The sequence below is a fragment of the Aythya marila genome (genome assembly GCF_965140915.1).
Source record: "Aythya marila genome assembly, chromosome: 18".
Taxonomy (NCBI): domain Eukaryota; kingdom Metazoa; phylum Chordata; class Aves; order Anseriformes; family Anatidae; genus Aythya; species Aythya marila.
The window spans coordinates 9591948-9617314 of record NC_139059.1 but is presented as its reverse complement, the minus strand read 5'-3'; the positions used below and the strand labels follow the sequence as shown (position 1 = coordinate 9617314).

Here is a 25367-nt window from a genome sequence, read left to right as displayed (position 1 = left end):
CGGATGAGGACAGCCGGGGGGGGTTTTGCTGCTCGCAGCCCCTGCGCTGCGGGGCCGTGCCGAGGCCGGCCGGGCACACGGGGCGCTTGGCCTGGTTTTCTCCCGCTGGTTTCCTCCTCTGCTGCCCGCCGTGGGATTCCTCCCGGCTGCCGTTCTCAGGCCGAGCGGCAGCGGGGGTGATGCTCAGCGGGGCGAGGAGACGGGCGGCCCCCCCTGCTCCTCATCCCCCCCCGGTGGGGTTGCCCCTGCCCCCTGCTGCAGCCCTGCTCCCCCTATGGGGCCCCCCGAAACCCCTCTGGCAGCTCTGCTCTGGGGGTGGGGCTCAATTAACTATGCTTAATTAAGCGGCCCCGAGGACCTTTGGCCGGGCTGAACTCCAGCTGAGGCTGCGGAGCCCGGCAGTGAGACCTGCCCCCGCAGCCCAGGCTGACCCCAAAGCCGGCGCTCCCCACTTCCACAGCCTCCTGCGGCCACTTCTGCTTTCCAGGAGGGCGCGGAGCAGGGCAGGGCCGTGGCACAGCCGAGCCCTGGGGGTCATCCAGCCGGGGAGCGCCCCGTGCCAGCAGAGCCGGGTGCTGAGCAGGGTTTGGGGACGGTTCGGGGGCTGCGCTCCCATTCCCAGCACCCAGCGGGTCACCAGCGAGCGCGGCCCCCCCTGCAGCTTTTCCCCTTTCCCGTGCCGGGCAGCTTCTCTCTGCTCCTTTCACTTCTCTGCACCCCGCGCACCCTGCAAAGCCCCACTGGGGGCTGGGGGTGACCCCACAGGGGAGCAGAGCTGCAGAGGGGTTTAGGGGTGATCCCACAGGGGAGTTGGGGGGGCCCCATAGGGGAGCAGGGCTGCAGCAGGGGGCAGGGGCAACCCCACGGGGGGCCGGGGGTGACCCCACGCGGGGAGTGGGGCTGCAGTGGGGAGCTGGGGTGGCCCCAGGGGACACTGGGGGTGGCCCCATGGGGCAAAGGGTTGGCAGAGGGGGTTGGAGGGAACCCCACGGGGGAGGAGGGGGGACCCTATGGGGGACTGAGGCTGCAGCAGGGGGAAGGGGTGACCCCACAGGGAACTGGGGGCGCCTGCACGGGGGAATGGGGCTGCACAGGGGGGTCGGGGGAAACCCCATGGGGGTCAGGGGATGACCCCACGGGGCAGCAGGGCTGCAGTGGGGAATTGGGGCGACCCCACAGGGACCTGGGGGCACCCCCACGGGGGTCAGGGGGCGACCCCACAGGGCAGTGGGGCTGCAGAGGGGGTCGGGGGCGACCCCAAAGGGACCCGGGGCGCCCCCCCAACCCCCGCGCCCTTGGGGTCGGGGCGCGCCACGGGGGCGGGGCCTCATTTCCATAGCCCCGCCCACCCGCGCTTTATTTCCATATCCCCGCCCCCCTTCTTTCCTAGCCGGGCGGAGGCCACGCCCCTATCTCCCTCCGATTGGCCGCCGCCCCCCGGCGGCCCCGCCCCTCGCTATAAAAGCCGTCGGCGGGGCGCGGGGCGGCGCAGAGCGGGCGCGGTGCAGGCGGCGCCATGAGCAGCGCCCCGACGGGGCCCGCGGTGGCGGCGGCTCCGCGGCTCTGCTGCCTGGAGAAGGGCCCGGACGGTTACGGCTTCCACCTGCACGGCGAGAAGGGCAAGCCGGGCCAGTTCATCCGCCTGGTGGAAGCCGGCTCGCCGGCCGAGCGCTCCGGGCTGCTCGCCGGGGACCGCCTGCTGGAGGTGGACGGGGCGAACGTGGAGCGGGAGAGCCACCAGCAGGTGGTGGAGCGGATCCGGGCCGCCTCCGGCTCCGTGCGGCTCCTCGTCGTGCAGCCGCAGCAGCCCGAGGAGCCCCCGCACAAGCCCCCGAGCCCCCCCGACGGCGGCGAGGCTCAGCGGGACCCCCCGACGGCGGAGCCCGCGCTGCAGGAGAGGAGCAGCGGCGGCAGCGAGCGGGTAATTTGGGGGGCAAGGGGTAGAAGGGGGGGGCCAGGCGGCGTTTTACACCCCTAGAGAAATTTTCTCGCCCCCCCGCCCCCCCGGGCCGGTGGTGCCGCGGTGCCCGGCGGGGAGCGCTGCCGCCCGGCCGGCCTCGGTGCGCCGCTCGGCTGCCGGCTTCGTCCTTTGTTTGCTGGTTTGCGAGGCGCTTACACCGCCAACAGCCCCGGCCCGGCCGCCGAAGGAGGCAGCCAGCCAGGGCTGCTGCGTGCTGTCCTGGTTTGTGCTCGCTGCTGGTCGATTTTGGGGCGTTGAAGGCGTTTTGGGGGTGTTGAGGGTTCACCGGGCTCTGCACCCTCAGCAGGAGCAGCCCCATCGTGGGCTCCCTGCCCGCCCCATCCCCGTGCTGCGGGATGAGCAAAACGGGGTCAAACCCCCCCGGGAAGCTGCGGGGGCGTGAGGCTGAGGACCACGAGTGGGCACAGCGGCACCTGGGGAGCTGCTGGCCCCATCCCGCCGCCCTCTGACCCCTGCGGGGCTGTGGTTTGGAAGCAGGGTTTCGCTTTGCTGCTGCCCACGGTGTTTGCACGGGGGCTGAGCAGCTCTGCTCCCCCCGCCCCGCCAGCAGCATCCGGCCCCGCTGTGTGTTTTTGCCTTCAAAGCACCGGGGAGCCCCAGCCCGGGCTGCTATGAGTTTTTTTTTTTGGTATTGAGCAGCTCCAAAACGCAGCAAAAAGCCTCGGTCGAGCAAAGATTTGGGGCTGTGGCTCCAGGAGCTGGCAGCAGCCACTCGTGCCCTGAGCGTGCCGGGTCTCTGTGCACGGCAGGGATGGGGGAGCCTGGAGCGGGGTCGGTGGGTCCCGGGGGACGGACAGCAGGTCAGGAATGCCGGCCCTAACAGCGCGTAGGAGTCAGCGGTTGCACAAACAAAGCGATGTAGAGGTGAGGAATTGAGAAATTTCTGACCTTTCCTGCCCGCAGCGGTTTCTAAGAGACGCTCGGGGCTGCCGAAGATAATACAGCTTCTTGTTTACCCGGTGAAAATGAGTGTTTGTTGTCCCAACACAGATGGGGATGGGCTTCCCGGGAAGCGGGCAGGGCCAGTGTGGTGTCCCCAAGCTGGGGACAGTCCCAGGGACTGACGCAGGTGCCTGACCTCCCCGCTACCCCCGGTGCCAGCACGGCGCTTTGCTGCGGCTCTGGGACGGGCACCAACGCAGGGTTGGTCCCGGATGGACTTTGGTGCCTGGCAGAGCTGTCGTCCTGCGGGGTTTTGCTGAGGATCAGGTGTTTTTGCTCGTCGTGTCTCCCGTTGGACTTTAGCTCGGTGCCAGCTGCGTGTTCCCCCAGCCCCGCTGGCACACGGTGGGACACCCGTCTGGTCCCTGCCTGGCTAAGGCACCCCTCCGGCACCCCCTTGCCTGGCAATGGGGGTCTGGTGGCTGTGGGGGTACAAATCTCTCCCATCTGGGGGAGCGGGGCAGGATGCTCTGGGTAGGAACACGCGGCCTCTGCTCCTGCAGCATCCTCCCGGCCAGGCTGTGCTCCCTCCCCGTGCAGGGGGCGCGTGCCCGCCTCCCATATGTCACGGTGCCAGTGCTCCCCCCGGGCTAGCGAGACCTTCTGTGCATGCCTTCAGCCCAGACATCCCTCCATGAGCTGGAAAAAAATAAAAGGGCCTTATCTAACGCTGCTTGGGTGAGCTCCCTGCCCTGCTCGTGGGGCTGAGGGCGCTTTGAGGACATGCGGCTCCCCACGGATATGAGACCCCAGCACCATCGGCCAGAGAAGCAGGTTGGCTACGTGATCCTGGAGGTGCCCGAAGGCTTGGGGTCAACTCAGGGTACCCGAAGGCTTGGGGTGAGCTCAGGGTGCACCATTAGCACCGACGGTTTCTCTCTGCACGAGAGCAGGAAGTCAGTGGCGCTGGTGACAGCGGCTGACACTGCTGCTCGCCCGCCCGCAGCCCCAGACGGTTTCTCAACAGGTAGCAGGAAAAACCCTGTGGCTGGGGGGAGGGCAGGGCCTGGCCCCAAGCTGGGGAAAAAACAAAGCTTTGGAGACGTTGCCTCGGTTGGGTGCTTGCCCTGCTCCCGGCCGTGTTGGGAAGCTGCCCCGTGGGATGCCGGGCACGCCGTGTGCCTGTCCCGCGGCCCCCGAGCCCTGCCCTTCCCCGCGGCGGCCGTGGGGATTCTCCCAGCGCCGGTCCCGGCGGGGAGCGGGAGGTTTGCATGTGTCAGAGTCCTGTTTGCTTTGTTGGGCTGGACTTGCCTTTATTTGCTTAGCAAGCCCGGAGACGCTCGCTGCCAGGAGAGCTGGCTGTCAGGCTTCCTGCACGGCACCGCTCTCCCCCCGAGGATTTAAACCCTCCCGTGTCGGGGCAGGAGCTGTCCCCGCTTGCCCTCCGCGACCCCCCAGCTCCCCCCATAGCAGGGGCCAGCCCCACAGCTCCCTGCCCTGCAGCTGGGTGCGGGCTGAAGGCAGCTGCACCCCTACAAAAGGGATCCAGGGACACCCACGAGGGGCTGGGAGCCGGCAGCGGCACACCCACGCCGGGCCGAGGGCGGTTTTGCATGGCCGGTGCCAGGTGGCTGAACTTGGGGTCTGGCCCCTCTGTAGGGCAGGGAACCGTCCCCGGTGCTGGGCTGGGGGCGGTGGCAGCTCGCCGTGTCCTCCCCCCGTCTGGGTTTCCGGAGGCTCCAGCTGCCTGGGGAGCGTCTTGAGAAAGTTTCGTGCTCGTGGAGCTCCGGTGGCTGCCAACCGCTGCCCTGGCACGGGCTGGGGCTGCTGCCACCAGGGCAAGGCTCCTGCTGCCGAGTGCCAGCCCTGCCTGGCGCCTTCAGCCTCCCTCTTGCAGATTCAGTCCTCAATTACTAAATGTAGTGCTTGCTTCCCCCTGGGAAACCCGGCTGAGCCTCCTGGAGCTGGGATTTTGGGGTCCTGGGGGTGGGGAGAGGGGCAGTTCCCAGCTGGGAGCATTGCGCTGGGGTAGCTGGAGTTGAACGAGGAAATGAATGAAATTTCCTCCCGAGCCAGCAGCGTTTGGGAGCAGGAGTGGGCTGCATGAAAAGCAGCTCCAGTCCAGCGCTACGTGACGGGGATGCTGCAAGAGGCTGCTTTGCATCCCCTTTGTATGAGGCCCGAATGTATGTGCCAGATTTCAGGACCCGTGTGAATTTGCTGGCCTGGGCGTCCTCAGAGCCGGCGTGTTTCTCTCTGAGTAACCCCAAAATGCAGCTGCTCGGGGCCGCCTACGGGCTCGGTGCTTCTTGCAGGGCTGCAGGGAGCTTCCTGGAAGCTGGGCCTTCAAAAGCTGCCCTGAGATCTCTCAGCAGGCCGCGAGCACGGCGGCTGTTCGGGTTCTCCATCCCCCTGGGATGGGGAGAATCAGCCCCAAATCCCCTCCCCGGGGCAGGGTGCTCCAGTCCCACACAGGCTCTTGGAGCAATGCGGGTGTCCTTTTGGCACAGGGGGGTTGTGCCCTGCCTGGGGACCCCCCTGTGGCCGTGGATGGGACCCTGATGGCCGCGTGTCCCGTGCTGAGCCCAGCTTCACCCAGCGCCATCCCCGCAGGAGGTGCAGGAGAGCTCGTGATGAGGCTGTGTGGTTAATCCACCCCCGAGAGCAGCGCAAGGGCTGCCGGTGCTCGAGGGCAAGGCAGCTTAGAGAAATTAGGGCCATTTCCATTATCCTCCTGCCCAGCTCCTCGTGCAGTCGCACTGCCGGATCCTGCCCCACACCCTGGGTGCCCACCCCAAACCCTCTCATCCTTGTCCCCAGCTGCTCCTGCCTTTCCTGGCTGCATTTTAGGGCTCGGTGCCTCGCCGGTGGAGCTGAGCAGCTGCGTCCCCCTGCCCCGAGGTGCCAACGCTCTGCTCTCCAAATCCTCCTCCTCCTCCTCCTCCTCTCCCGGGCGCGCTGCCAGTGCCCGCTCGCAGGGTGCTCCCTTGGGCTTTGTCCCGAGCTATCGGCGTGGAGCAACCCCGCGGCTCTGCCAAGGGCAGCAAATCCCAAACGCAGGCAGTGGCAGGGACACACAGCATCACCGCTTCCTCCACCTTCCTCCACCTCATGCTTTTGGGACAAGGACCCCCCCCCTCAGGGCTGGGTGCTGCAATTCCACCCGCTCTAGGGGGACTCCGAGCATCACCACGGGCTCCCGTGGCTGGGGCAGGATGCGGGCACCGCTGGCTCCTTCTGGCTGCTGGCACGGTCCCCCTGTCACCTTCGGTCCCCCGCGGGCCCGGCTGGGCGTTGGCGAGCCGTGGCAGCCAGCCTTGACCCCGCAGGAAGGCGTTGTGCAAGAGGAGCGGGGTTATCGCGGCAGCAGGGCTGTCACCCAGGCTGGGCTGATCCAGTGCCCGTCGTAAATGTGTCACCCGCACGGGCTGAGGCTCCCCGTGACCGTCCTTGGTGCTGGCCCCAAGGACTGAGGTTAGCAAGGGGAGCTTCGCGGCGTGATGTGGATGCGCCGGGTTCAGGGCAGCACGGGGCGAATGTGTCGGGGAATTCCTGCTGTGCACACACGTCCCTGGGGTGTTACGGGTGCCAGAGGACAAGAGATGGTGTTAACGAGCAATAAAAGCCCTAGTGGGGAATGCTGTGGGGACTCGAGCACGGCTCGGCTGCCGGGGAATCCCTACCCAAGATCGGGAGGTAACGATCAAGGTTATCAGCAACCACAGGCAACTTTTACGTATTTAATATAAATATGGCTTAAGCCTCTCCGTGTAAATCTATAAAAGTTGTCTCCGCTGGGCAGCGAGTGCAGCTCACGTACACCACACTGCCAGGCTGTTCCTATTTCCCTCTTGCTCGGGGTTAGCAGTAGGGACCCCCACCCTTAAAGGGTTTTATCTGGGAGCGGGTGGCTGCCCTGCTCGGTTTCCCCGGGACGGGGCAGGTCGGGGCGCATCGTGGGCGGGCTGGGTGGTGCCTCCCGGGCAGGTGAAGGTCCCACGTGTCAGCACCCCAGTCTGGCAGGTTTGGGGTTTTGCAATCACTGAGGGTCGTGGCCGGGCATTGGGGTGCACCTCGGCACCGGGGTGCTGTGGGTCCTGCTCCCTGTTCCTGGGAGCAGCGGTTCCACGTGTCCCTTCCTTGTGGGGTGCTGGGGGAGGGTCCCCACAGGTTCCTGGGTAGGGTGGGATGTGGGTGCCTGCCACCAGCCCAAACTGCTTCCTCTTCCACCTGCAACTGGCGATTGCAAGCCTGATCCCAAAAGGAAGGGCCTGGTCTCAGGACGCACGTAATAACAGCCTGCCATAATATTTCACCGTAATTAGCGTGCCCTGCGCCCAAGTAACGAGGGCCAGGGTTCATGGGGTGTTCCAGGACCCGGTGTCCCGGCTGTGGGTGCGGGTCTGTGGCCCTGCCCACGGAGGAAAGGGGCCGGGAGCGGCCATCCTACAGCTGTCCCCTTGCTGTCCCCTCAGGAGCTGCGTCCCCGGCTGTGCCACATCAAGAAGGGTCCCAATGGCTACGGCTTCAACCTGCACAGCGACAAGAGCCGCCCGGGGCAGTACATCCGTGCCGTCGACCCCGACTCACCGGCCGATGCAGCGGGGCTGCGTCCCCAGGACCGCATCGTCGAGGTGGGTGACGGGGTGGGGGCTGCCTGGGCTCCCCGAAACTCGGGATGGGGCTCCCCAAAACTCGGGACGTCACTGATGGGGCCACTCAGCGTGGCGGTGCCCGGGAGCTGCCCTTTTGGGGCACGGTGACTCAGGGCAGAGCTGTTCCCACCCAGGGGTGCAGCCGAGCCCTGATTCACCCCCTGGGAGATAAGCTGCTGTCACCCAGGTTGTCACCGTCACCCACACGGGGCACGGCTCTCCCTGGGCTGTCCCCGTGTGGGACGGGCTGGGGAGGGCATCAGTGCACCCCGTGGGTCCTGGGCTGTGCTCGGTGACCAGGGTGGGGACGAAGCTTTGGGCTCCTTGGGGACCACCTGGAGGAGCCCCATCCCGGCACATGCCCCGCACTCCTGCCAGCACGGCCGGTGCAATCCCGTGCTAATCACTCCGAGAAAATCTGCTTTTAATGAGGTTTTCCTGCCCGCTAATCCCCACACAGCCCCGGAGGTCGGTGGGGGGCTGTGGCGGGGCCGTGCGCGGTGCCGGGAGGAGCGGTGTCCCCGCTGCCCCGCGGTGACGGCGCGCTGACGCCCGCAGGTGAACGGGGTCTCGGTGGAGGGCAAGCAGCACGCGAGCGTGGTGGCCGCCATCAAGGAGGGTGGCGACGAGACCAAGCTGCTGGTGGTGGACGTCCTCACGGATGAGTTCTTCAAGAAGTGCAAGGTGGTGCCCTCGGAGGTGCACCTGACAGGTGGGTCCGGTGCCAGCGCTGCGGGGTCACCTCATCCCCAGGCCCTGGGGATCTGCTTGGGGGTGGCCCCCGAGCTCTGGGAGAGGGGATTTTGTTCAGAGCAGCCCCGTTGTGCCAGCTCCACGCCCAGATAAAGGCCTCGTGCGAGGCACGTGGCTGTGGGGCGTGCGGGGAGGAGGGTTTATGGCCCTGCCGGTTACTCTTTGACAGGTTTTATGGCTCAGGGAGGGCACGCGGGTGCTCTTCGCTCTCCTCAGCTTGGCCTTGGCCCCCTCCCTTCCCCATGGGCAGAATTTGGGGGTGAGGGGAGCTCAAGGGTTCGGGGCTGGGTGCAAGGGGTGGCACAGGGCAGGGTGGGAGAGGGCAGGGCGAGCCCATCCATCAGGACCCGTGTCCTCTCCCCGCAGGTCCCCTGCCAGAACCTGTTGCCAACGGTGATATAGAGAAGGTAAGAGTGGTTTTCATGTATTTAATTTTTAAATTAAAAACAAACTCTTTTACCAAGCTCTGGGCACGGTTTAGGAGTCCCTCCACCCTCTGCCCGTGGGTGGGTGATGCCCCCAGGGACTGCTGGTGCCCCCTAGGGACAGGGTCTCCTGTGGGGCTGAGCATCACGGAGGTGTCTGCGATGCCTCGTGTCCGTCCTCACGATGCTGCGTGGCCAGGGGCCCTTGTGCAGCCAGTCCTGCAGCCTTCCTCCTCCTCCTCCTCCTCCTCCTCCTGCAGCCAGGCCAGCCTTTAATCCTCCCAGCCCCACTCAGGCAGCACTGGAGGTATTTATTATGCTGGAGCTCTCAACGGATTATGAGCTGGGAGGAAGGATTTCAGTCAGCTCCCCTCCACCCCCAGGACCTGCAGCAGCCCTGGGGGCGATTCCCAAACCCCATTCCCACCTCTTCACCCTCTTCACTCTCACTCTGCTCCCCCCAGGAGAACAGCGAGGAGCTGCGCTCCAACTCGGTGGCCGAGAGGTCCCCCAGCCCTGTGCTGGCCACGTCGCCCGACGGCAGCGAGACCCGCAGCGAGGTAGGGATGGGAGCAGGAAAAAGAGAGGGGGGGGACCGGGGTGAGAAGCCCCCCACCGTGGCACTGAGTGTCCTCTCGCCCCGCAGCCCGGCGTGCCGGAGGGGGACAAGCGCAGCTCGGCGTCCGGCTCCCTCCTGGACCTCGACATCCCGCTGGCCGTGGCCAAGGAGCGGGCCCACCAGAAGCGCACCAGCAAGCGGGCGCCCCAGATGGACTGGAGCAAGAAAAACGAACTGTTCAGCAACCTGTGAAACCGCCTCGGGGCCGGGGCCAGGGCTCCTGTCCCCCCTTTTCTCTCCCCGGCCTCTCCTTCGTCCCTCTCGTCCCTGCCACCCCGCCGTGGAGGACGGGGTTTGGTGGCCAGTGACCGTCCCCAGGAGGGCGAGCGGAGGGGTGCTGGGGGTGCCCCCCACTTCCAGCCTGGCCCCTGGGTGCTCCCCCAGCCCCAGCTTGAAGTCCTGTGCCCGTGGCTAGGCGTAAAGGGGAGATTTTGGGGGGTCGGTGACTTGAGGTGGCCAGGTTCGATGCCCAACGCTTCTGGTCCCCTCTACCAGCTCTTCTCCCACCCCAACCCCCAAATCTCCTGCCCCCCCTCCCAAGTCTCCCTTTTTTTCTTCCAAACCCGAGGCTTTTGGTGACCTCTGCCCAGCCCCCGACCACACGATTCCTCCCAGGTCGGTGCTCTTCCCCCCTGCTTGGCAGTGTCCGTCCACCATGACCCCGTCCCTTTGCCCCGGACCCCCACAGGGACAGGGACATCCCATGGCACCTTGCCCTGGGGCTGTTTTGGGAGAAAAGAGGGTGTCTGGAGCAAGCAATAATCACCTCCTGTGCTACTGCTCCCTCCTGGAGGCAGAGACGATCGGGGTTTGCATCTTACACTGTTTAATTTAAAGGGTTCTCAATAGCCTTTTTTTTTTTCCTTCCCAAATAAGAGGTTTTCCAATCACACCATTTGTTTTGTTTTTTTGTTTTTTTTTTTTTTTTAAAAACGTATTTTGTGGAAATTCTTCCTGTGGATGTTTTGTTTCCGTGTGTCGCGGTCGGGTGCCGTGCTGTCGAGCTCGAGAGAAATTCTATTGACTGGAATAAATCTTCCTGACTTCACGAGCCCAGCTGCAGGACAAATCCTTCCGGAGCTGCGTGTCCCCGGCCCCAGGACTTGGTGCCGTGGGGATCCCCGTGTCCCCTTGGGGGTCCTACAACCGGGCTGGGGCTGTCTATTTGGGGAATGGTTATGCTTTGGATGATTTTATGGGTTTTATTTTAAATTTCCAGCCATGGAGCCCCTCCGAGCTGCTTTGGCACAGCCTGGTTTTCTGATTTAACCCCCCCCTGCTGGGGGGTTAGGCTGTGATGGGCCCACACTGGGCCCAGTTTGGGTGCTGGGCTGGGGGGATTGGGATGGATGTGGCTGGTTCCAGCATGGGTTAATGCCTCAGGGGGATTAATGGGTTTAAATCCCACAGAGGGGGGGCAGTGCCAGGCTGCCCTGCTCTAATCTGCCCTGAGGGATGTGGCTGCCGGCTGGGTGGGAGGGGGGCAGCCCCAAACTGCCCCCAGCCCCTCCAGTGGGGTTTGGGGTGCCCCTGAGCCCCCATACAGGCTGGAGGAGGGCAGGGGGCTGCTTGTCCCAGGTGGGACTTTGGGGGGATTCCCTGGGTGGGGGGCTGACCCCTTCCTCAAGAGGATGAAGGCTGCAGGTGAGGGTGCTGGGCTGGCGTCCCGGGGCTATTTTTAAGCCCTGTGCAGCTTACCGGGTCGGAGCTAAGCCCTCCTGCAGCGGGAGGGCACAGGGGGGCTCAGCAGTGACTGCTCTGGGAAGGGGATGGGGGCTTCAGGAGGCGCCCCATTTGTGCCAGCCAGCGCCTCCAAGGCTGGGACCCCCCTTGGGACCCCTCCGGGGTGCTGCAAGGTAGCTTGGGGCTGGATCCTGGACTAGGAGTGTGGCTGGGGCAATCCTGGGAGCCTCCGTTTTGTGTGGGTTTCCTGAAAAATCACCAGCTTTGCAGTTGGATTAAAATAAGCATCTGAGCTGTGAACCCCTTTGGGCACAGGGGGGTTGATGTGTGCTGCAGGTTGAGAACACCCCTGGGGGGACAGGGGCAGGCCTGGGGGGCACCTGGTGGGCTCCGGGAGCATCTCCTGCCCACAGCCCTGGGCTGTGCATCGCCTCTTCTCCTCATCGGAGCAGCCTGAGGGCCGGTTCTCACGTGGGGGGGCTCGGGGACAGACCCAACCTTGTTTCGGGTTGCCAGGGTGAAGGTTTTGCCCGGGCTCGGCGTTGCCTGGGCACCAGGGATGCCAGGCAGGGAGCTTGGCGGTGCCGGAGCAACCACGGGAGTGCAGCAGCACCCGGGCTCTGGTGGCTGCCTGGGGGCTAAGCAGGGCTGTCCTGTGAGAGCAGGGACCAGCACATCCCTGGGCCGGGCTGGGTGATGGGAGAATGGCGAGCCCTTATCCTGTCCCCTCCAGGCAGCACTGGGTGCACCCCAGCTTGGGGAGAGCCTGGGAAGGGGCCAAGGGGGCTCCCAGAGGGGGGTGAGAGCAGGGGGAGCCCCAGCTGGGGGCAGGGGGTTTGGGGACTGTGGGGTGCTCGTCACCGTGTCCCCGATCATCCCAGAGCCTAAACCCAGACCCTACAGCCACCCAAATGGAGCTGCTGCACCCCTCCAGCACCAGGCCGCTTTCCCTGTGTTTCCCCCAAGGCCTCGGCCCTAGGGGCTCTGGATCAGGACAGCCTGGTGTCAGGAACCCACAGAAGTCAAAGAAAGGAGCGTGATGCCATCAGGTTCTGCAAATGCTGTCCTGGAGAACAAAATCCACCCCCACCCAGCCGGTGTTGAGGAGCCCGAGGCCCTGTAACTTTGACCCCAGCTGGAAGCAGAGCCGCTCTTCAACTGATCGCTGCACGCAGCTTCTGCTACAACAAAGTCCCTGGGAAAGACTTGTTTAAAATACCACGATACGCACTTGGTTCCTACGCCTGGTTGTGATATTATTCATAGTGCTGATTTATTTAACTGAACTAAAATTGGAAAACTCCGACTCCCAGGCCCTAAAAATACTGCCAAAGCGGCACTAAAATTTCCAGAGCCTACCAGTCTCCGATAACAACAGCCCTGTGCGGATCTGCAAGCTATTATCTGATAACTTCCTAACTGGAACAAATCATTTCTGGTCTCCAATTAGCCATTACCGCTGCCCTTACAGTGGGGGAACACCCCATGAGTTATCCTCCCCACCTCTTCTTTGAGCCATCTTCCCTGCCAAGGAGAGCGCGCTGAGTCGGGCAGGGCAGGTCAGGTTAAATAACTGCACTAAAAACTCCGTCCAGAATGAGTCAGACAAATGGCTCTTCGTCAGCAACAGACCTCGGGTGTACCACGGGCAGACTCTTACCCTAAAGGTTTCTGCCCTGGTGAGTGATGCTCGCAGCCTGAGCTGCCTTGAAGAGGGATATCACTTTCCTGTCTTCCTTTACTCATGTTTTCCTTCTTGCTGTGGTAACAGCAGATAAAATGAAGTGAAATATCACTTCCCAGCTGATGGCCTGAGGTTTCCAGGTCCACGCTCGTACCAGACACCCGTGTGCCCAGGCCCAGGGCTGAGCAGAGCAGGGTTTTGTCTCGGCAGCCTCCTGCAGCTGCCAGTTCCCCTGGTCACATAAAGAGCACAGAGAGGCTGTGCTCTGGTCTTGCTTGGCTGATCCTGGTGGTTTTAATCACGTTAACAGGTTGACTCCTTCAATCTTTGTAATTTTTTTTGTGAATCAGTAGTGTTTCGGGGGACTCAGAGGAGCTGTGGTATCCCACTGGTCTGTGCCATCTTTCCTTGTAAGAAAACACTATCCTGGCTCTCTTTGAGCAGAGCAATCAGCCAGGAATTCCTCACCTCACTAATTCCCTTACCAACCCAGCCCCAGAGTTGAAAGGGGGCCAGCATTTCCCTTTGGCTGTGCTCACCCACACCCAGGCCTCTCTCATTTCCAGCAGCACCCACCGCACCCCATAAAATAGGGTTCAGAGTCCCAGAAGGGAGGCTCTGTTGGCCTCACCACCCTTTCACCACCCAAAGAAAGCCCCACTGCTCCTAGGTCACGCTCAGGAACCTCAGATTTTTATCCTTTTTTTAATTATTATTCAAAAAAGAGCAGAGCCACCAGAGTTCTCAGACTTCCGTCGCACTGAGGAATCCTGCTCCAAGGGAAGCAGGAACACTGGGTACTGCCTGTCCACAAACAGGTTGCACCGGGAATCAATTAACTGCTGGTGATTTAGGCTGTGCTGGAACAGCACGTTAAAGTTACGGAGTCATTCCAAACCAGGTCTGTCAGCTGGTGGCTGTTCGCCAGGTCCAAATTTCAGTATTTCGGGCTGTTGCAAGAAAGTGCAAAGGTGACCAGCTGACAACGTAACCAAAGGAGACAGACCAAAACAACGTGGAGGTGTCAGCCACGCTCAGACCTCCCACCAGGGTCATCTCCTCCCTGGAGCCCAGGCCTGTGCCTGGCTGTATCCGTCAGGTCTCCAGCTCTCCGGCTGGCAGCTTCACTTCACTGTAGGTTTTCTTCTCCACGTGGCTTGTCTGGTCCAGGAGCCATCGTTTCTCTTCATCGCTGATGTCCAGCCTCAGCGTCACCTCCCGGAAAATGCTGTTCACAGCAACCTGGAGCACGCAGAATGAAAAAAGCTGAGCCCCAGTCATAACACAAGTGCTGCTCGTGTTCTCTGGGCAGACGTTGGGCAGTTACCACACCTCCTTAAAATGAAGCTTCTTGAACATGCAAATGCTGGCTTCGTTTTCCTGACCGATCTTAGCCTCAAATTTGGTGATGCCCAGGTCTGTCACTCCTACAGAAGAAACCAGAAAGACAAGCATTCCTGTTACCTGCTGGGCTGCCACATCTACAAAGACACAGGACTCCAATTTCTGAGGCGGGTGCACCTCTTACTACCCTCTACCTCAGCAGGAATATGGGCTTCTAGATCACATCACAGCTCTGCTCCCATCCCCGTGCCCTGGGCTATCCTTACCGTAGGACATCATCATCAGAGTCGCCTCCTTGCCAAATCCTCTGCCACGGTAGCTGGGCTCTGAAAGGGAGAGCCACAGAAATCAGCACCCTGTTAGGCGAGACAAGTCAGCAGTGCTGGGTACTTTTCAGAAGAGGCTGTGTCCCAAGCCAGCAACAGATGCTGATCAGATCTGAACAGCCAAAGTAAAGCAATGACAATAAAAATCTGCCCTCAGTAACATCTGTCTGGCTTTAGCCAAGGTGGCAAAGGCCCAAGCTAGCAAGCAGAACCTCACCTGCGATCATAATTTCAATCTCCCCCAAAGTCGGATCCTCGGTGTCGGTGAGGAAGAGGTTCACGTCCCCCACCATGCAGTCCTCCTCCCCACATGCCTGCCCAGCCCAGCGCTCCGTGTCCAGCACGATGAAGGTGCACTCTGTGGAGAACAGACAAGAGGCAACATTCTCACGGCACGAATTATTCACAAAGTACTGAAGGATGAAATCAAAGGCATGCAACGGGCAAAGGAACAGCAGTTTCCACATGTTAGCAGTGAGGAAGAGGTAATAATTGCACCTCCCACGCCAAGCATGCCTGCTCCCGTCCCTAGAAACATAAGAAATGCTCTGAAAAACCCGTTGTGAGCACAAAGGATCATGCAGACACTGAGACTAGGAACAGCCTGTGTAAAAAGGAGCGTGAAAACTTTAATTCCCCGACAGAGGTCTCACTGCTTTGTCTCTGCAGCAAGTTCGGGCGAGGAATTGTTTGGTGCACAAGGATCACCCAGTGATTCACCCAGTCCGCTTTACTGCTGCTCTCAACAAAGCTTTTAATGCCAGCTAAGATCTCCAGACTGAGATCTTTGCCAGCCTCGGCATTTTGCAGCTCCCTGTATTTCTATGAGGCTTTTATGAGCACTGATTCATTACCTGTAATAGAGCCAGGGAACCAATTCAGTCAACTAATCTCGACCAGGTAATTATAAAGTAATTCGAATCCTAAGGAAAAATACAACTCCCTTCCACCTTTTGACGATGATCAGTCCTGGGGAGTGGTGATGGTGCTGGAGAAGCTCAGCAGATAATGCTGTGCGAATTAAATCATCCTTACCTTTGAAAAACTGCACGAAAAGGACACCAACAGCCCTGGGTGTTCTCTACTTCCCAGGAGCTTCCCAGCTACAGTTTGTAGCTGAGCATGTATCAGCTACAAACACGCACGGATCTCCCTAGAAAGTTACTGTGTCCATACTCCCCTTGCTTCAAACTATCACTGTTCATCTGCCTCCAAATACTGGAGACGAAGAACCCCAGAGCCCCACGAAGTACAGAAACCAGAAAGATGTCAGCTGGGCTGGGGCAGGCAACGTGCTGTGGTGCTCAGGCAAAGCTGGTGGAACTGAAAACCAGCCTCACACCCCCTCGGGCTCAGTAAATCCCACTCACCAGGTGCCCTCAGCCCACTCTGTGTCCTTTACGGGACAGAGAGGGACCCGCTCCCCCCTGCCACCCACTCCTAGCAGGTGTTTAAGACCCTCACTGTCTGCGTCGTCCCGCCAGCTGCGCTGCATCTCGTACTCCTGCTCCAGGCTCAGCGGCTCGGAGGCGGTCAGGCGCTGCAGCTCCTCCGACTGCATCCACGCGTGGTACCTGACAAAGAGAGCGGGGCAGACCCCTGGCTTAGCAGCAGCACCGCAGGACGGTGGCCACGAGTGCTCCAAGGACCTGCCTGTGCCCTGTCGTGTCTGGAAATATTAGCCTGGCGTTCAGAGCAACTCAGAAGTATCTGCAAGCCTCTTGCTGGATGTGAAACAGGAACCAGCGATCTCCTTGGACATGCAGCAAAGTTTGTGCATCCTGCGGCTTTGTGTGAAGTGCCACGGCACGAGCTGGAAGTTTTTAAGAGTTCTGACCCAGCAGCACCAAAGATCAGGATTTCAGCCTGTCTGCTTTCGATACAGCCTCAGCGTGCCACTGACAACTTGACAAACACTGCCACCTTTGTGCAGAGCCGGCAGCTGCCCGGGGCAGCGCTTTACAAAGCGCCTTGATCAGACGTTTGGCTGCCTGGGGTCACACACTGCAGTCCTGCTCCTCCCTGGCCTTTACAGAAAGATTCCAGGGAACACCAGAAGTGCTGGCTGTTCTCCCACGGCCAGGTATTTCCCTCCCTGTGAATCCACAGTCCTGGCACAAAGCACAGACCTCAGGGATGACCGCTGTGAGCAGGGTGGGCACAACTCGCTGCCTTCCTACAGCTTTCGTTTTTTAATTTCTGTGCTGTTCCCATGGGGAAGAGGCCCCTGCAGCTGCCGAGCCAGCACCCTTTCTGAACAACACGCTAAAAGAGGGAAGTGAAACCAGACCAGAGGACTCGAGCCACGTACCGGGGCACGTGTGCCGGGGTGTACGGCACCAGGGTCGCCCTGCTCCCCTGCAGCACGGTGTCCTGGTTAATCCTCATGGCCCCGAGACGTGGCCGTGTGCCCACCGCGCAGCCGAGGGGGGGCACAGCGCTCGCAGCCCCCTGCAAGGCAGCAGTGGCAGCCCCAGCTCTGCACGGGGCTCAGACCAATGCCTGGGGCTGGGATCTGGGGCTATGGGGGGATCTGGGGCTGGGATCTGGAGCTATGGGGGGATCTGGGGCTGGGATTGGGGGATCTGGGGGGGATCTGGGGCTGGGACTGGGGGATCTGGGGGGGATCTGGGGCTATGGGGGGATTTGGGGATGGGATCTGGGGCTATAAGGGGGATTTGGTTTTGGGATTGGGGGCCGGGGGGGGATCTGGGGCTGGGATCTGGGGCTGGGATCCAGGGCTGTAGGGGGATCTGGGGCTGGGATCTGGAGCTTTGGAGGGATTTGGGGCTGGGATCTGGGGCTATGCGGGGATCTGGGGCTGGGATTGGCGGTTGTGGGGGGATCTGGGGCTGGGATCTGGAGCTATGGGGGAATTTGGGGATGGGACTGGGGGCTGTGGGTGGATCCAGGGCCGGGATGGATCAGCTACAGAGGGATCTGGGGCTGGGATCCAGAGCTACAGGAAGAGCTGGGGCTGGGATTGGGGGCGGTGGGGGGATCTGGGGCTGGGATCCAGGGCTGTGAGGTAATTTGGGTTTGGGATCCGGAGCTTTGGGGGGATCCGGGGATAGGATCGGGGGCTGGGGGGGGATCTGGGGCTGGGACTGGGGGCTGTGGGGGATCTGGGGCTGGGATCTGGAGTTTTGGGGGGATCTGGGTTTGGGATCGGGGGCTGTAAGGGGCTCCGTGTTTAGGCCCCCCCCCCCCGCCCCTACCTGCGCCGCCTCCCTCCGCGCATGCGCACAGCGCCGCTCTCCCCACTCCCCCCTCCCACCCCGGCGTGGCGCTGCGGCCCCGCCCCCTTCCCCCTCCCTTTTTTCCCCGCCCGCCTCCTTCCCACGTGACCCCACCCTCCCCTCCAATCCGCGGGCGAAGGAGCGGGGCCCGGTCACGTGCGCGGAAGCCTTTCCCCCTCCCCGCCGCCGCTCCACGCCCCCCGCTCCCCGCGCCGCGCGTGCGCAGTGAGGGGCCCGGGGGGCGGCCCCGGGGCAGGGCCGGGAGGAGGGGGCGGGCGGAGGGGAGGGGAGGGCGCCGCGGCCGGTAAGGGGCCGGTGGGCCTAGGAGCGGCGGTACGGCCGGTCAGGGGGCCCTGGGGAGGGTTTGGGGGTCCCGGGAAGGGTTTGGGGGTCCCGGGGGGTCCCTGTGGGGGGACACGAGGGGTCCCGGGGGGTCTCGGGGGGGGGTTGGGGTCCCTATGTGGGGCCCCGGTGGGGTCTGTGGGGGGCTTGGGGTCCTGTGTGGGGTCCCTGTGGGGTTTGGAGTCTCGGTGTGGGGTCTCTGGGGGGTTTAGGGTCCCTGTATGGGGTCCCCGGGGGTCCCTGTATGGTCTGAGGTCCCAGACTGGGGCCCACGGGGGTCCCCGGGGGATCTGGGGTGCTGTGTGGGGTCCTTGTGGGGTCTGAGGTCCATGTGTGGGGGTCATGGGGGCTCCTGGAGGGTCTGGGGTCCCAGTATGGGGGTACTGGGGGGGGTCTGGGGTCCCTGTGTCAGGCTCTTGAGGGCTTTGGAGTCTCTGTGGGGGGCCGCGGTGGGGTCTGGGGGGGCCTGGGGGCTTTGGAGTCACGGTGTGGGGTCTCTGTAGAGTCTAGGGTCCCCGGGAGTCCCTGGGGGGTTTGGGGTCCCTGTATTGGGTTCCTGGGGGTCCCTGTATGGTCTGAGGTCCCAGTATAGGGCCACTGTGGGTCCCCAGGAGGTCTGGGGTGCTGTGTGGGGTCCTTGTGGGGTCTGAGGTCCCTGCGTGAGGGTCATGAGGGTTCCTGGAGGGTCTGGGGTCCCAGTATGGGGCCACTGGGGGACCTGTGGGGTCTGGGTTTCCTGTGGGGGGTCCCAGGGGGAGTATGGGGTCCCTGTGTGGGGCTTGGGGTCCCTGTGTGGGGCCCTGGTGGGGTCTCTGGGGGGCCTGGGGTCTCTGGGGGGTCTCGGGTCCCTGTATTATGCCACCAGGGGTCCCTGTATGGGTTCCCCGGGGGTCCCTGTGGGGTCTGGGAACCATGTGCAGGGTTCCTGTGTGGGGTCCCTGTGGGGTCTGGGGTCTCTGTATGGGACCACTGGGGGTCCCTGTGGGGCCACTGGGGGTCTCTGGGGTGGAGGGATTGGGGTCCCTGTGTGGGACCCCTGGGGGAGTTGGGGTCCCTGTGTGGGACTATTGGGGTCTCTTTGGGGTCTGGGCTCCCTGCGTGGGACCACTGGGGGCTGGTGGCATTCCCAGCCCCCCCCTGGGTGTGTGTGTTGCTGCCTCGCTCCCGGGGCTCTGCCGGGCAGTGCAGGCTCCCCAAACACTCGGGCATTAAAAGCCCCGGTGCAGGTAGCTCGGTGCCCCGTGTCTGTGGGGCTGCTGCCGGCCGCCTGCTGTTTTTTTTTCTGCCCCCGGGATCGTTCGGGGAGCAGCCCCGTGCCTCTGAGGAGCAGCAGCTGTGGGAGAGGCGAGGTCCGAGAGCGTCCTGGGGGCAGGCACGCTTCCTCCTGCGGTCTGAAACCTCCCTCTGGCCGCTCGGGACATCGCGTGCTGGGGCAGGGCAGGTCCCTTGGGTGTTCCTTTTTACTGGTTTAATGGGGCAGGGAGCTCCTCGTGGTGCTGGGCCGGCTGCGGCTGCCCTGTGTGGGAAGACAAGAGTGCTGAAATTGCCTCGTGAGTTCCCCTCCTTCTGGCAAAGGTGACCCAACTGTGTGCTTTGTTTTATTTTTTCCCCTAGGTAAAAGGTAACAGAAGCTGAGAACGCCCTCCTCGTGCTGCTCCCTTCACCATGGCCGGCGGCATTACCGACACGGGGGAGCTCTACTCGCCTTACGTAAGTCCTTCGGGCTCAGCGCCTGGCTGTCTTTACTCAGAAGTCTTCTCAAAATCCTCTTCTTTCAGCACGTGTTGTCATTTCCCACTTCCCCTTGCATGTAACCGCAGTGTTTCAAGAGTTGCCGTAGGTCAAAGGCTACTTCAAAATGCTTCGTGCTTGTAGCTCTTTTCACATTGCACGTTCCTTTATGTGCTGGGAAGGATGGCGTCTGCTTAAGGTATAGTTCCTTAAAATGTGCTAAGAAAAGCTTCGTGTCCGATACCAGCTCTCGCATCCTTCTACCTGTTGCTCTTAAACTTCAGCGTTTTCATCAGCACAAATTGTCACGTGAAGCTTACTTAAACAGGGAAAATTGCAATGTGGAAATTGGGCTTTTTTTTTTTTTCTTTTAAGAAATTCAGAGGAAAATAATATATAAAAGAAAAGCTACAAATAAGTAATCTTCAGTTATTTATTTTAACCTTTAACCTTTATTTTAACCTGGTTTTGATAGCCACAAGTGTTCGTAAAGCGTCAGCTCTTAGATCAGTGCTTTGCAAACAATATTCCCCCAAAACCCCGCAGATGACTAAATAAAGACCCAGAACTGAATTCTACGGGTCAGCTTTCAGATGGTCAGAAACTTTCATCCCCCTGTTAATGACTGAATTTCGACTAACCGGATCTCAGACCCCAGAAATGGGCCACGACTGAGAAAATAGAGAACAAGTCAGTAACTGGGGGGTTCTGGGTCCTACAGAATTAGTGTCACATTTCTGTTGGTGTGGCAGGAATACCCTAGAGTCTCATCTCAAAGTCTAGAGCGCTCTCTCCTCTTTGCCTGAAGATGTCCAGCCAGGCTGAACACACGAGCACCGTTCTCATCTCAGCCTACTTGACCACAGCCAAGGAAAATCACTTGAGTGCTTTATTTTGAAGAGTCCTTCACTGAAGTGAGTCATGGCCCTGGGCACTCGAGCAGGAGGTGTGCTCGGGGAATGGCAGCTGTGCCAGCCGAGTGAAAAGAACTTTCCTGCGAGCTGCGGTGGCTGACTTGTCCTGGGAGAACCATCAGAAGATGAAATTGCTCTGCTTATGTTAGTGAATGTAGGGCGGGACAGCGTGCGGGGGCTCTGGGGAGTAGTTCTGGTATCAATTCCTTCACACTCAGAAAAATGTACTCAGACATAGCTCTTACTGACTCTCCTCTAGAGAGAGACTGACCTATATTAGAGAAAAAAAGATAGAAAACAGCAGCAACAATGAACTTTGGGGCAGTCTTTGTGAGTTCAGCAAAATTTGCAGTCTGGGGGTGCTGTCCCGGTGCACAATTAGCTCTTTGCCCTGGGCCAAAAAAAAAAAAATGTGGTTGCTTTAAAGGATAAAATCCTTCCCCTTCCTGAAGTAAAATAGCTTTTCCAGAGTGCTGAGTTGCTTGCTGGTAGAATGGCAAGCAGGCTTTGGATTCCAGTTCTCTTTGGATGTTTCCTGCTTGCTTAAGAATAATGAAGGGTGAGACATCCTGGAAGGGAACTCCTGTATGTAGTCCTAAGCACTTAGGTCAGAAAATAACGAGAGACCCAAACGCACATTGTAAACAATTCTGAAAGAAGTGAATGGATGTTAAAGTCCACAAAGCTCACGTCCTTCTTAACTTTGAAAGTTAGAAGGAAACAGTATTTTTAAATAATTGGAAAAATGGGGAAGGGATTACATTTTTGTCATGAAAAATGAGCTGTAACTTGCTTTGTTCTCTGGTTATCAGTCTCCCAGGAATTTTATCTCTAACGTGGGCTTGCTCCCACCCTGCTTGCTCACAAAGGTTGCTCTCTCCATTTGAATTAGCGTGCACGTGAGGGGGTTTGGGTGATCTCTGGCAAAGCTGCGAACTCAGGTTGGATTCTGTGGATGTTGCAGGTGGGTCTGGTTTACATGTTCAACCTCATCGTCGGGACAGGAGCTCTAACCATGCCCAAGGCGTTTGCGACAGCGGGGTGGCTGGTCAGCCTCGTTCTCCTCATGTTCCTGGGCTTTATGAGGTAGGCTATGGGTACGTGCCTTCAGGAGAGGGGGGGTGCTCAGTTCAGGAGCCCTGAGATCAGTGCTGAGGCTTGGGCTGCTGCTTGAGACCTTGGGGCAGGTCTCATGACTTCAGAGCTGGTTTGCCACGAGCTCCTGCTCAGCTGCCTGTGCCCCTGCTGGAGCAGCAGGTGGAGCTGAAGGCTGCCGATAGCGCAGCGATGTCCAGGCAGCCTGAGATTCTCCAGGTACTGACAGAATTGTCATCTTCCCGACAAGCTGTGTATCCCTGCTCGTTTCTCACCTGGTTTGCAAATAAATAAGAATAAAACTCCCCTCCTGCTGTTGGTAAGAACAGAATTTAGATGTTTTCTTGCAGGTAACTAGTTCTGAACGTGCCTTTGATGTGAAGGCAGTGCTTTTCAGACCTGTTAGGTGCTGCTGAACAGGGGTAGCCGTGCTCAGCACTGACTGTAGTGATGCTTCTAAATTCCCCACCTTGAAGCCGTGTGCTTCAGAGGCTTGATTGAATTACCAATTGTGGCAGCACCAGTAACGGAGCTTTGTGAGCAGTCCTAGATATGTTTCAAAACACAAATGTAGCACGTGAGATGCAGCACCAGCAGGGAGTCTGCCAAGGTCAGCAGAGGAGCACAAGTTTCCAAACCTGGGTTCCACAACCAAACCCAACTGAAAACAGAGCCTGAAGTATTCAGTGCCCCAAGAGCTGCGTTGTTTTTGTCCCAGCCCTGGTGCTTGGCTTCCTGCTGCCCTCTGGGCAGTGACCCTTCAGTAAGAATCCGTGCAGGAATTGCTACGTGGGGCTCAGAACAGGGCTGCTTGCTTTTATTCCGGCAAAATTAATCTCTTGCTTGAGCTTGATAAATGAGCCCAATTCCTGAGACAGGGAAGCCACTCTAATGCCTTAACTAAGATTGATTTGAAGTTTTTTTTTTAATTACAGGACTGTTTAGCTGAGATAACGATGTGCTTTCCATAGAAGCATCAGTGACTGTACCTGTCCCCTGGCCTCCAGCAAAGCATGTTTGCATATAGATGTGATCTGCCCCTCTGCCTTGTATTGCTTTGTTTCTAATACCATTTGTAAGAGTCTTTAGGGCAGCAGAGTACCTTTGCCACAGGCTGTAATGGATAAACTTCATAACAGGACTGTGCTAGTCCAGGCTTCCTTCTCCCTTTCAGGGCCCAGCTTTCTAACAAGGGGGAAACTCCTCTTGTCTTCCCAAACCATCCAAACTACTAGCAAGGTGTTTTCCAGCTACCTAATGTCTCCTCATCTCTGAAGGCATGTGTGTTTTTACTGCATTTTGTTCTCTGCTTGAACACCTCCGTCTCAGGAGCAGAAGAAGGCAGCAGTGTGCTGAGCAGAAACTATGAAATAGGCGGGGGGGGGGAGGGTGCAAAGTTGGTGAAAGCAGTTCTGTTTGTTTGGTGTTTGCCCCTACAAATAGTGAGGATAATTCTCCATGTATCTTAAGCAACGATGCTTGACTGTTGTTGATACTAACTGGATTTCTCTCCCAAGCTATATGACTACCACGTTTGTGGTGGAGGCCATGGCTGCTGCAAATGCCCAGCTGCGATGGAAGAGAATGGAGAAACACAAGGTTTGTGTGGGATTTCGTTTTCCATTTTCTGCTGCTTTTATCACACGAGGCTCACCTGAGATTTCTGTCTGTGCCTCGCCTCATTAATAACTCTAATAAAGGAATAGATTTCTACTCTACGGAACTTGGCTGCGTAAAATATGACTTTTAGTTCCATGTGGGGTTGCTCATTAAAGACTAGATTTTCTGCTTCAGCTTTGAAAAATCTCTTGTGCTGCTTACATTTTATTTTACTGGATGTGCTCTCCTTGCCCTGAAGCATTGCTCAGCAAGTGTGGAGAGGTAGCAGGCAATAGATCGGTGCCATTTGGAGTGTGCCAGGTTCTATAAATCCTCGCTGATCTCAGGTCACTTAACTGGGACAGGCAGGAACGTCCTTGCTGCCGGTCAGGATGTGTCCCGGGGAGTGGACAGTCCTGAAGTATGTCCTTGCTGGAAAATTTGCTTGTGGCTTTTTTGGATCCTGGCTTCAGTGGCTTTTCTGGATCAGTGTGAGGTATGGTTGTTTCCACTGATTTAGATCCCTGCCTGTATGTTATTGGGCTGGAGTTACGAGATCCCATAGCCAGACAGAGAAGAAATGGCCAATAAAAACACTAAGATTTCTTTTTCCAGTTCTGTAACCCTGTAGATCTACCAGACACTTGAGCCACAATTTTCTTGTGCCAGGTATCCCTGTGTGAATCGGACACTTGCTGTATGACCTGCTAAGAGCAGAGCCTGGCACTCACCTCAGTCTGCTCTGCTGGTGCCCTTTTCTGCTCTCCAGTGTCTCAAGCCTGGGCCAAGGGCTCCCGGTATTGCCCCTGCTTGGTAGCCTGTCCTGCCCAGCCCTGCATATGGGATCTACCTCTGAGGTGCTGGAAGTGAGACCGTGACGCTGGTGGTGCTGTAGGTAGTGGAAGTCTGAGCAGTGGTCTGGCGTTTTTTTCCAGGAGGATGATGAGGATGAGGATTCTTCCTCTGGAGTATCTGACAGTGATGTGCTCCTCCAAGATGGCTATGAGCGAGCAGAGACGCGACCTATCCTGTCAGTTCGTAAGTATCTCAGCTTTCACTGAGACTTTTTCTCTGCAGGCAGCATTCCTGTGAGCCCCAGTAAGCAGAGCAGGACTCTGCTGTCCATTTTGCCCTTAATTTCACATTTGCATCCCGAAGACCTTAGCACTTGCGAGATAAGGCTCATTGAGAATTCAGTTTACCTTCTGCAGGCTGATAAAGATCTCTTCCCTCTAGGTCACTAAGATGAGAATACCTTATTTTGAAAACATTTTAAACTAACTTCAGCAGAGTGATTGGACCCGTGACGCTGCAGCTGTGGAGTGGTAGATAGTACATAGTGTCCTTCAGGCTGCTGCTGGAGCTTCGTGGGTGTCTTCAGATAGTCTGGCCTTCGGCTTTACTCAAGGCACTGGTTGAAACCTCCTTGTTTTCAATTTGCAGAGAGACGTGGCTCACCCAATATCTTTGAAATCACTGAAAGGGTGGAAATGGGCCAGATGGCTTCCATGTTCTTCAATAAAGGTAAGAGATTCATGCGTTTAAAGGTCCCTCACAGTCCTGCTGCATACTGTGTGTATGTCTGTTGGTAAGTCTGAGTGCTTCTCAGTGTGGGTTTACATCCTGAGTTTGTGATGGTTCCATCCAAGTATCCATCCCTCTGTGTAGTGTTTCTCTAAAGCAGAATATTTGTGGGCCAGAACCTGCATGAAGGGGGGTGCTGTGGTAGTGTGGCCAAAACTACCAACTGTGGGTATTGGCTGACACAGGTAAGTTTAAGTCAGTGCCCCTTCTGACTGTTTTTAACCCAACCCTGTACTGAGTCTATCCTCTGACCTCTGCTCTTTGCAGTGTTGGAGCCCAGCTGTGGAGTTTACTGGTTCCACCTTGGCAGCATTTGAGAATAAAACATTTGTTTTTTCCTGAACCCTATAAGTGGCAGTCTGAAGGAGAGAGGCTTTGGGGAGAGTTCCTGAGAGCTGTATGTGTCGGGGTGGGAGTCAGCTGCTAGGACATGAAACTACTGAATGAAAAAGGGTCCCTGGTGAGCATCTGGTAGGCAGATGTTTTATCTTTTTGCTGTTAAGTGTCTTTT

General features: G+C 59.2%; 3 protein-coding genes across 6 annotated transcripts in view; 2 read left to right on the top strand and 1 right to left on the bottom strand.

The window, feature by feature from the left end:
• Positions 1-1503: 1503 nt before the first annotated feature.
• On the top strand, positions 1504-10344 carry NHERF1 (NHERF family PDZ scaffold protein 1). Its single transcript, XM_082774908.1, has 6 exons — positions 1504-1921; positions 7339-7497; positions 8077-8230; positions 8638-8678; positions 9161-9256; positions 9343-10344. Exons 1-6 carry the CDS (start codon positions 1517-1519, stop codon positions 9505-9507), a joined length of 1020 nt encoding a protein of 339 aa, XP_082631034.1. The 5' UTR covers positions 1504-1516; the 3' UTR covers positions 9508-10344.
• Positions 10345-13380: 3036 nt separating this feature from the next.
• Positions 13381-17587, bottom strand: NAT9 (N-acetyltransferase 9). Its single transcript, XM_082774920.1, has 7 exons — positions 17571-17587; positions 16664-16803; positions 15817-15926; positions 14570-14710; positions 14293-14352; positions 14015-14109; positions 13381-13924 (listed from the first exon to the last, which is right to left on the bottom strand). Exons 2-7 carry the CDS (start codon positions 16738-16740, stop codon positions 13778-13780), a joined length of 630 nt encoding a protein of 209 aa, XP_082631046.1. The 5' UTR covers positions 16741-16803; positions 17571-17587; the 3' UTR covers positions 13381-13777.
• Positions 17588-17813: 226 nt separating this feature from the next.
• The window catches only part of TMEM104 (transmembrane protein 104), a 42374-nt gene continuing 34820 nt past the window's right edge, over positions 17814-25367 (top strand). Inside the window, exons 1-6 of one of the 4 annotated variants that reach the window (XM_082774738.1) lie at positions 17814-17895; positions 19548-19643; positions 21543-21664; positions 23191-23272; positions 24208-24310; positions 24716-24796. In XM_082774738.1, the coding sequence (XP_082630864.1) occupies positions 19599-19643; positions 21543-21664; positions 23191-23272; positions 24208-24310; positions 24716-24796 (433 nt within the window). In that variant the 5' untranslated portion in view covers positions 17814-17895; positions 19548-19598. Of the gene's footprint in view, positions 17896-19342; positions 19644-21542; positions 21665-23190; positions 23273-24207; positions 24311-24715; positions 24797-25275; positions 25328-25367 lie in introns of those variants that run through there. The other 3 variants (XM_082774739.1, XM_082774737.1, XM_082774740.1) reach the window with 3 other exon arrangements.

What these genes read in the sequence shown, in the direction of transcription:
- NHERF1 (XM_082774908.1), top strand. Translation starts at nt 1,517, where the DNA reads ATGAGCAGCGCCCCGACGGGGCCCGCGGTGGCGGCGGCTCCGCGGCTC. An exon ending in CCCAGGACCGCATCGTCGAG is followed by an intron (nt 7,498 to 8,076) that starts GTGGGTGACGGG and finishes TGACGCCCGCAG; the next exon opens with GTGAACGGGGTCTCGGTGGA. An exon ending in GCAGCGAGACCCGCAGCGAG is followed by an intron (nt 9,257 to 9,342) that starts GTAGGGATGGGA and finishes CTCGCCCCGCAG; the next exon opens with CCCGGCGTGCCGGAGGGGGA.
- NAT9 (XM_082774920.1), bottom strand. Translation starts at nt 16,740, where the DNA reads ATGAGGATTAACCAGGACACCGTGCTGCAGGGGAGCAGGGCGACCCTG. An exon ending in CTGGCGGGACGACGCAGACA is followed by an intron (nt 14,711 to 15,816) that starts GTGAGGGTCTTA and finishes TGTTCTCCACAG; the next exon opens with AGTGCACCTTCATCGTGCTG. An exon ending in GATTGAAATTATGATCGCAG is followed by an intron (nt 14,353 to 14,569) that starts GTGAGGTTCTGC and finishes TCTCCCTTTCAG; the next exon opens with AGCCCAGCTACCGTGGCAGA.